Source organism: Pan troglodytes, chromosome 17 (assembly GCF_028858775.2).
Source record: "Pan troglodytes isolate AG18354 chromosome 17, NHGRI_mPanTro3-v2.0_pri, whole genome shotgun sequence".
Taxonomy (NCBI): domain Eukaryota; kingdom Metazoa; phylum Chordata; class Mammalia; order Primates; family Hominidae; genus Pan; species Pan troglodytes.
The window spans coordinates 69,043,288-69,053,841 of NC_072415.2; the positions used below are offsets into that span (position 1 = coordinate 69,043,288).

The 10,554-nt window shown below is 43.6% G+C and overlaps 1 protein-coding gene across 34 annotated transcripts in view; it reads left to right on the plus strand.

The window, feature by feature from the left end:
• The window catches only part of ZNF532 (zinc finger protein 532), a 122,362-nt gene extending 113,055 nt beyond the window's left edge, over positions 1 to 9,307 (plus strand). For 28 of the 34 annotated variants that reach the window (XM_024350871.3, XM_063795770.1, XM_063795773.1 and 25 more), the window contains 3 exons: positions 2,423 to 2,535; positions 4,829 to 4,976; positions 7,330 to 9,307. In XM_024350871.3, the coding sequence (XP_024206639.1) occupies positions 2,423 to 2,535; positions 4,829 to 4,976; positions 7,330 to 7,824 (756 nt within the window). In that variant the 3' untranslated portion in view covers positions 7,825 to 9,307. The remainder of the gene's footprint in view (positions 1 to 2,422; positions 2,536 to 4,828; positions 4,977 to 7,329) is intronic. The other 6 variants (XM_063795778.1, XM_063795779.1, XM_063795777.1 and 3 more) reach the window with 1 other exon arrangement.
• The last annotated feature ends 1,247 nt before the right edge of the window (positions 9,308 to 10,554 follow it).

Sequence of the window (10,554 nt, forward strand, 5' to 3'; positions counted from 1 at the left end):
CAACCACTGCAATTCTTCTGCCCCAGCCTTCCGAGTAGCTGGGATTATAGGCACCTGCCATCATGCCCGGCTAATTTTTGTATTTTTAGTAGAGACGGGGTTTCACCATGTTGGCCAGGCTGGTCTTGAACTCCTGACCTCAGGTGATCCAAAGTGCTGGGATTACAGGCGTGAGCCACTGCGCCCAGCCTCAGTTGATTTTTATATGTAGAAAATATAAAAAGCATTAGATACTAGATTTTTAAATATCTTTATTGAAATACAGAACTGTTGTTCATGACTTTAAAGCTTTAAAATAAATAAAGGCTTGTTACCTCTTAGTCACTCTTTTGCTGCATAAATGCTAATCCAAGAGGTTAGGGATTGCTGCTGGCCTATTTTGTGTAATCATATCTTTATGAGAGAATATTTTTGGGGGGTGCCAGCTTGTTATTTGCTTTGTTCTCTCTTTCGTTGTTTCCCCCAGAGATGAACAGCATTGGTATAACTTTTAACTTGGAGAAGAAATTTTCTCCTTTGCCCTTGTTTGGATTCAAGACCCTTTTGAATATCTACCAGACTGATTTGGTTTATTTAAAAGACAGTATTTTTCTACGCTTTTTGAATGGAAGTTGGCTGCATAACTTGACTATTACAAGAGCATTTCCTGAGTGATGTGTCCCATGCTGCCTGCCCCCTTTGTTAATCATCCCCGTGTTCTCGAAGCGTCCTGGGAGGCAGGCACTGTTGCAAGCCCACCTCACAGGGGTGGGAGTGGACATTCATGTGGGTTGAGTGGCTTTCCCCAGGTCCTGTGATTCATGAGGCAGAGACCAGGTGCCAGCTCATCTTAGGTGCTGCTGGCCAGACTCAGCCACTCCGATTTGCCTGCCGGTTTGAACAAGGACATGTTTGTCAAGCGGTTATGGGAAATTGATTTTTAAAAATGTAATCAGTCTGGGCATGGTGGCTCACGCCTATAATTCCAGCACTTTGGGAGGCTGACTGAGGCCAGCGGATCACTTAAGGCCAGGAGTTCGAGACCAGCCTGGCCAACATGGTGAGACCTTGTCTCTACTAAAGATACAAAAATTAGCCGGGCGTGGTGGTGGGTGCTTTTAGCCCCAGCTACTCGGGAGGCTGAGGCACGAGAGTTCCTTGAACCCAGGAGGCGGAGGTTGCAGAGCCGAGATGACACCACTGCACTCCAGCCTAGGCAACAGAATGAGACTCAGTCCCAAAAAAATGTAATCAATCATTTCTTTATCACATAGCTTGCAATCACTTCTTAGTGTTATCTTACATGAAAACTTCGTCCCACTTCAGTCTTTAATGAGTTTAGAGCCAGATTTTGTTCCATTCACGAGGCTTGACAGCTCTTTAATTTCCTTGTGATATGACACTGTTTAGTTCCAGACTGCTATGCATGTCATAACCAAAGAATTTGTTTTAAGCCACTAATTTACTTCAAAGGTTCTGCATGGAAATATATTCAGTTAACATAATATCTCAGCCTGAGTGGGAAACTTTTAAATATAAGGAAATTCGGCTTACCTACTTGACAGTGTTTGCTGTCTCTCTCTCTCTCTCATCCCCTAAGTATACCAGCAGGCAGCCTCCTTAAAGTTGTTTCAAAGTTCTGTGTTCTTGAGATGATCAAATGATATTATTTAAAACAAAAATCCTTCTAGAAAACTTCCCTTATATAATAATTACTTAGTCATTAAAGGGTAGCCAGAGATTTCATTTAACATGGCATACTGAATAAAACAGCATATTCTATCTACCACAAATTAGGTAGTAGCTTTACTTAGTATTTACTGATGTATGTTTTCATATATTATCTTTTCAGTAAAAGATTTATATAATGTTATTTCAAATACCTGGATGTTTGTGTTGAATCAAAAACCTGTGTTTTTGAGAGAGAATTTTTTTTTACCCTTATGATAGTTTAACCCATCCTCCTAAAATTAGCCCCATCATGGTTACCTCAGCCCTGTCCTCATTTTTATTATATATTTTTTTAAAGTTTTTTGGTTTTGTTACTGTATTCCTAAATACAGGTTGAGTATCCCTGAGCTGAAAGTTTGGGAACAGAAGTGTTTCAAATTTTAGATGTTTTTGAATCTTGGAATATTCAAATATACATAATATCTTGGGACTCTAATTGTGATATTTATTCTTGTTTCATACATACCTTATATGCATAGCTTGAAGGTACTTTTATAAAATAATTTTAATTTTGTGCATGACACAGTTCTGACTGTGACCCATCACATGAGGTCAGATATGACATTTTCCATGTGTAGTGTCATGTCAACCCTCAGTTTTGGATTTGGGGACCTGTAATAATGATTTAACTTAAACTATTACAAAAGAGTTCTTAATTGTTTGAGTGCATCTATTTTCATTCCCTTAAGTGAACTTTCTCTCCTTCCTCCAGCAAATGAAGAAACACCCCTGCCGCCAGTGTGACAAGTCTTTCAGCTCGTCCCACAGCCTGTGCCGGCACAACCGGATCAAGCACAAAGGCATCAGGAAAGTGTACGCCTGCTCGTAAGTCCTGGTTTCTAACGGAACGCAGTGAGAGGACTCAGGAGGAACCTCTGGAAGGTTTTTAGTGTAGTACCATTAACTTGCTGTGTGCTCCACAGTTCCTACATTACATTTCTCAATTGTATTATTGTTTTGGCATAGAGTTTTTGGATTGGGTTGTCACACTTAAATATGAAAATAAAAAGGAGCATTTTCTTGCATATCCCACATACATTGTGTGTTTTTTTTTTTTCCCGAGACGGAGTCTCACTCTGTTGCCCAGGCTGGAGTGCAGTGATGCAATTTTGGCTCACTGCAACCTCTGCCTCCTAGGTTCAAGTGATTCTCCTACCTCAACCTCCTGAGTAACTGGGATTACAGGCACATGCCACCACCCCCAGCTAATTTTTGTATTTTTAGTAGAAACGGGGTTTCACCGTGTTAGCCAGGCTGCTCTCAAACTCCTGACCTTGGGTGACCCACCTGCTACCTCCCAATGTGCTGGGATTACAGGCATGAGCCCTGGCACCCAGCCTGATCCCTGAGTGTCTTGGGGGAGCGATTGATTGGCAGTACAGGGTCTCTCTGCACACGTCGAGTTGGCCGCATTGGCGAGGTGATTTGGCTAGCTTGTTTACTCAGGGCTGGTCACAGATTCAGTCCTCGGCTGGGCCCTTTGCCCCTTGGCTGCAGTCACCACCGAAGGTGGGGCAGCCTGTGACCAAATGCAAGGGACTGGGTGGGCCAACATCAACCCAGACTCCAGTGGACAGTCATAAGCTGCTGTTTCATACGTGAACACCAGAACGTATCTCATCATTAGTGAAAGGCTGTCACTCAGCTGGAATATACCTGGAGTGGGTTGATAAGAAGCAAGCATGTCTCATGAGAGAGAGACAAAGGACCCTGAGGCTAAAGCACTGAAATGTTACATGGATGTCAGTGCAGGCCAGATGGACCCTATGGATCCAGGAGACTCATGAAGGTTGGCTGTCAGATTCGCAGGGGGTTATGATAACTGGGTAGGAATCATCTGATTCAGTGAAATTGAAGCTGTTTAGTGAGATAAGAATGATTATGAATAAAGTATGTGTTGAGACCAAATCAAAAGAATCAGAATTTAGAAGGATGCTCTGGGCCAAGAAGATGATGGGAGATCTGGCCCATAATGCTTCACTGATAGGTTTTGTTTATTTCCCCATGAACTCACTGTAAAGCAGTAAAATGCTGGGATTGTTCTGCTAACTTACGGCCAACAAAAAATTCATCCTCATGGAGAGCCCTCGTCCTTTGGGGGTGGTGCTGGCTCCTGCCACTGCCCTGCAAGTGTCTCTAATGTGAGGTCATCAGGGTTTAGGGCCAATCAGTATAAATTCCTCTGAAGCCATTTTGAAGGCAGATTTGAGACCACAAGAGACTTTTTGTCCTTCCTTCAGTAGCATTCTTGATACCTGGTTTTATAGCATACATAATAACTAGGGCCATTACCTCTTTTTTTTCTTTTTTTGAGACGGAGTTTTGCTTTTGTTACCCAGGCTGGAGTGCAATGGCATGATCTCGGCTCACCCTACCCTCCACCTCCTGGGTTCAACCGATTCTCCTGCCTCAGTCTCCCGAGTAGCTGGGATTACAGGCATGCACCACCATGTCCGGCTAATTTTGTATTTTTAGTAGAGACAGAGTTTCTCCATGTTGGTCAGGCTTGTCTCAAACTTCCGACCTCAGGTGATCCGCCCGCCTCGGCCTCCCAAAGTGCTGGGATTACAGGCGTGAACCACTGCACCTGGCCAACCTGTTTTCTAAACTATCTTTGGCCTGCTTTACTAAAATAAGTTTTTCTTTGAAAAATAATTGACCTATTTTTGATCTGCTTATCATCTACTGAGTGACCATACACACTCGACTGCCATGAGTATAAACATGCATGCTGCTTTTGTGCTTGGAGGAATTTGGCGCTGGACACTCATGTCTTTGTCAAGGCAGAGGACAGGAATAATTAACAGCAGCACAAAGGAGTCAAGGAGGGACCTTATACTAATGTGTTCAGCATGGTGCTCATTCTGAGAGAATACTGAGTCATTGTGAAAACTTTTGAAATGCAATATTTTCCCTTTAAAATTAAAGCCATCTAGACCTGTAAATTAAGGGCCACTCCTAGCAAAATTGCCGATTGCGTGTTGAACCATGGTGTGAACTCAGCTTATTGGACCTGTCTGTGTGAACTGACGGCTAAGGAGGACCTTCGACCGTGAGTTCTTCCACAGGAGCTTATTTTGTCAGCAAGTGCGTTATCTCCTTGCCTTTCACCCCACAGGCACTGCCCAGACTCCAGACGTACTTTTACCAAACGTTTGATGCTGGAGAAGCACGTCCAGCTGATGCATGGCATCAAGGACCCTGACCTGAAAGAAATGACAGATGCCACCAATGAGGAGGAAACAGAAATAAAAGAAGACACTAAGGTCTAACATTGCAGATGTTTGCTTTACAGTGAAATTGTGTTGACTTGCTTTTCCCATTCATTTTTTTCCTTTCAAGTTTTTGTTGCATAGTTACAGTTTTAAAAATTCAGACTGGCTGGGTGCGGTGGCTTATGCCCACCACTTTGGGAGGCCGAGGCGGGTAAATCACGAGTTCAGGAGTTCAAGACCAGCCTGGCCAACATGGTGTAACCTCGTCTCTACTAAAAATATAAAAAATTAGCTTGGCGTGGTGGCGGGCTCCTGTAATCCCAGCTACTCAGGAGGCTGAGGCAGGAGAATCGCTTGAACTTGGGAGGTGGAGGTTGCAGTGAGCTGAGATCATGCCACTGCACTCCAGCCCAGGCGACAGTGCGAGACTCTCTCTCAAAAAAAAAAAAAAAAAAAATTCAGACCACGCTGAAAGTATAAAATAATGATTAATCTCCCCATAGACCCATTCTGACCTCATCATCAGGAGTTCGAGACCAGCCTGGCCAACATGGTGAAACCCCATCTCTACTAAAAAAAATACAATACAAAAATTAGCCAGGCATGGTGGCAGGCACCTTAATCCCAGCTACTTGGGAGGCTGAGACAGGAGAATCGTTTGAACCCAGGAGGCAGAGGTTGCAGTGAGCCGAGATAAAGCCATTGCACCCAAACCTGGGGGACAAGAGCAAGACTTTTTTTGTTTTTTGAGAGAAAAGTTTAAAGAAATAGTTTAGGCCGGACACAGTGGCTCATGCCTGTAATCCCAGCACTTTGGGAAGCTGAGGCAGGCAGATCACTTGAGGCTAGGAGTTCGAGACCAGCCTGGCCAACATGGTGAAACGCCGTCTCTACTAAAAGTACAAAAATTAACCAGGCGTGGTGGTGCACACCTGTAATCTCCAGCTACTCAGGAGGCTGAGGCGGGAGAATCGCTGGAACCTGGGAAGTAGAGGTTGCAGTGTGCCAAGATCACGCCACTGCACTTTAGTCTAGGCAATAGAGCGAGACTCTGTCTCCACCCCCCCAAAAAAAGTTAGCAGATACTTAAAAAGCCCTCCTGTCTTCAGTGCTATGCTAGATCTGGAATGTACCCAGGTAAAAGCTTGTATGTGCTTTCAAGGAGTTAATCATCAAGTAAAACCTCCTCAGAATATAAGTCAAACTGATGTGGCATTAAAATGCAATACTTCAAGTGCTCCTGGTGCTGAGTTAAAGAATATGTGTGAAGCCAAGGCGCGGTGGCTCACACCTGTAATCCCAGCACTTTGGAGGCCAAGGCAGGCAATCACGAGGTCAGGAGTTCGAGACCAGCCTGGCCAATATGGTGAAACCCTGTCTCTACTAAAAATACAAAAATTAGCTGGACATTGTGGTGCACATGTATAGTCCCAGCTACTTGGGAGGCTGAGACAGGAGAAGCGCTTGAACCCGGGAGGCAGAGGTTGTAGTGAGCCGAGATCATGCCATTGCACTCCAGCCTGGGCAACAGCGCGAGACTCCGTCTTAAAAAAAAAAAAGTGTGTGCAAAGGTAGCTTCAGGTCATGGCCACGTGTGAAGGTGCACATGAACAGAGCAGAAAAGCTGGGGCACAGAGTGTGGAGAGGAGGGGCACGTTGGCTTGGGGAGGGGATTCAGAGTGGGATTTAGAGCCCTGGAAGGGAAAGAGCCCTGGAAGCAGACGCAGTAGGGGAAATGGTGTGAAGGTGAGGAGGCAGGAAAGGGTGGGGAAAGCTTCCAGAGGCTCTCAGTCTAAAAGCAAAATCCTGACACTCTTTCCCACAAGGGGCGTTACAGTTCACCTCCTGCAGTCTCCCTGAGCACTCCTTCCTACTGGCTCTAGCCCCTCTTAGGCCTGTTCCCACCTTGGGCCTTGGCACTCACAGCTTCCTATGCCTGGACTGCTTTCCCCACACTGCGTCAGGTCTCTTTTCAAATGTCACCTGTCACCAGGTTGTCCCTGACCGTACCACATCACCTAGCAGCCACACATATACCCCCCTTGCTTCCCATGGCCTTCATCCCACCCTGCTTGGCTGTCCTGGGTCTGACATACTGCATATTTTCTCATGTTTCTGTTCATCTAACTCCGCTGCCACAAATTCCAGGAAGCTAGGAGCTCATTTGTCCACTGTTGTGCCCCACTGGCTAGAGCAATGCCTGCTAACAGCTACTAGGTTTCTCTGTGGAGTGGAAGAAAGGCATGGGCCTCCGGGTGGGGTGGCAGACACAGCTTTAAAGCCCCTAAATCCCAAAGCGTTCAGCACAGTTTTCCTGGCAGCTCTAAAGTCAGAGAACCGATCATTTATCAGCCACCGTGAAGGATGGTTTTCAGCCGTGTCATTTGCTTTCCTTCCCTGATAGGTCCCCAGTCCCAAGCGGAAGTTGGAAGAACCAGTTCTGGAGTTCAGGCCTCCCCGAGGAGCGATCACTCAACCACTGAAAAAGCTGAAAATCAATGTTTTTAAGGTTCACAAGTGTGCCGTGTGTGGCTTCACCACCGAAAACCTGCTGCAATTCCACGAACACATCCCTCAGCACAAATCGGATGGTTCTTCCTACCAGTGCCGGGAGTGTGGCCTCTGCTACACATCTCACGTCTCTCTGTCCAGGCACCTCTTCATTGTACACAAGTTAAAGGAACCTCAGCCAGTGTCCAAGCAAAATGGGGCTGGGGAAGATAACCAACAGGAGAACAAACCCAGCCACGAGGATGAATCCCCTGATGGCGCCGTGTCAGACAGAAAGTGCAAAGTGTGCGCAAAAACTTTTGAAACTGAAGCTGCCTTAAATACTCACATGCGGACACACGGCATGGCCTTCATCAAATCCAAAAGGATGAGCTCAGCCGAGAAATAGCCACAGATGCTCCATGAGGAAAATCCCTGTCCACATTGGAATAAAAAAGACATTTTTGTTACAAAAAGTTTGCAGTATAATAGAGTTAACAGTACTGTCTAGGCTGTTGCAATATATTCTCTTTCAACGTACCTTCCTTCACCTCGTCGTATATATCCTCGATAAGTATTAAAACAGTATTTGAGTTTAAAAGAGTTTGTATATATTTAAATGAATAACTTTTTATACTCTTTGTTACATGTTTGTATCAGTATTTAGTGGAAAACCATTTGAGTTGTTTTGGGTTAGAATTTTTCTTTTTGTACTGTTTCTTTAAAACAGAGTTCTTAGTAACAGGGGCAGTTCCTGAATTCAAATAAACCATTTTGTATGTTTGGATTTTGAATGGGTTAACTAATTACAGGCTAAAATAATGCCTTTTTTAGTGTTTTTAATTTTTAGAATTCACTACATAAATTGTAAGTAATTGTGGGTCTCAAAAACACTAGGAACTTTTAAGTGTCTTAGCACTTCCTCGATGTGCCTGCCCTGAGGGAGTGAGTTCACATTTGAGACAACTGCACTCCAGTGTGGACGTGCCTTTGTCTTCAGGCCATGCCGAAGGGTGTTTAAAGCAGTCTTGCAGGTCGCTCCTTTCCCAGCCGTGGATAAAAACTGAAGCTAGGAATCTAATAAGGAATGCTGATTTCCTCAGTTCCATTTTGAGGAATGGGGAAGGCTATCAATCATTCTAAAGAAAAAAATGGGATTTGTTTTCTTGGCAGATCTGCAAGGCTGGCTTTAAGAGCACAAGGAGGGAAAGTAACGAAAGGGCTGGACTACTATAAAAGTTACAAATATGTAGTTAGACCAATAGATTTATATAGTCAGGTTTTTGTCATGTAATTTATTAACTATTACAGAAACACAACTAAGAATATCAAGTATTTCTCTGGCTCTTGACAGAAAAAAAATCAGTTGACTTAACCCTTTGCTGTCAAAAGAGTTGGCGTTTCCTGTTCTGGGTGCTACTGCCAAACGTTCTGGTACTTAGAGTCGGGATGCACAACTTCAACCACCGACTTATCAATGCAGCCGCCTGTGTATTGCAATTGGCCGTTACCTTAAGCACTGAGCCACCCGGGTTTAGTTCAGCCATTTCAAGAAGTATATTTAAGGTCAGTAGTTCTGCTTTATTAAAATGCAGCAGAGGTACTCTTCTGTCCCTTCCGTTTATAGTTCTCTGAGAGAGTTCTATTTTTTGGTTTTGTTTTGTGTTTTCTTTTGCATTTTGTATCTTGTATTTATCCCTGAACATGTTTTGTACTTTTTTTTTTTTTTTAAGAAAAGGAATTCTTTTGTGTATATATAGATACTTGCATGATATACTGTAGTCAACGTTCGGTTCCTCGAAAGGTCTTGCTGCTGTCAGGTGTTATGCACTCCATCCATCATAACTGTATGAAACACATTTCATATGTAAATAAACGTGGGACATTTGGCCCTTGTGCTTCTGTGAGAGAATTATTGATGGTGGGTCTCTGACATCTTTGTGAAGTTTGGGAAGTAATTAATTGCAGCGGCAAGCTACAGGGTGTTGCAGAATTCTTCCCACTCAGAAGAATGGCATATTCGTTCTCATTAGTAATCAGCTATTTTGTCACTTTCTTGTTGACTCCATCAGTACATGGGTACAATCCGAGGGTGTGAATTTCAGCTTGAAATTCCATTGCTGTTACTTGTTTTGTTTGTATTGCTCTAAGTTGTATTCATAGCACTTTCATATGTTTCTGCATTTGAACCTTGCAATAAGCCTGTGTGGTAGGCCACATAGGTCCGAATAACCTAGTTTTACAGTTGAGGGAGCTGAGCTCAGATTCAGTTCTTTGCCGAAGCCCTCATAGCTGGTAAGTGGCTTTGCATATTAGAACCCAAATATTTTGCTCTCTAAATCTAATGCTCGCTCTATGTGGTTATGTACATATTGACAAATATTCATTTATTCAACAAATAAAAAGTATGTACAAAACATGATACAGAATTTTTGTTTTTGGCACTATGGCTTTATAAATAACCTGAAAGTCTTTCTACTCTTAAATACCCAGAGATGCTTAATATAAAATTAACACCTGGTAAATGCATAGGTGAGAATACAAGAAAATTTTAAAAAATGCCCAGAGGTCCAAAATGAAGAAACCAAAATCTAGATTCTAGAAAAACACTACACAGTGCTGTAACCCTGGGGGAAAACCTGGATTGTTCAGCTGAAGAGGGAATTGGTAAACTGAAAGATAGCCCTTGAGAAAATTAGCCTCAGCACAGAGATAAAGTGATGTTTCCAATATGAAAGAGAGGTTAGGAATCAAGGACAAAATGAGAAGATCCAGCTTCAGTTTAATGGAAGTTCCAGAAAGGGGGACTAGAGAGAACTGGGAAGGTCAGTGTAGAAAATCTTAGCCGTTAATGAAAGACATTAATACTTGGGTCAACAGTGAATGCTCAACAAAAATCATGCTGGGACATAAATTCTGCCCATTCTTCATTAGTTGTAGATGCTGGGTATGGGCATTTGAGGAGGAGGATAACATGAGGTATGCTTAATTCTTAGGAAGTCCATGTACTCTTGAGTGCAGAAGTGAGAGCTAAGCCTGGAAGCATAGGCTTAGGCCAAGCTGTAAAAACCCTTGAATGAGGCTGGGTACGGTGGCTCACGCCTGTAATCCCCGTATTTTGGGAGGCCGAGGTGGGTGG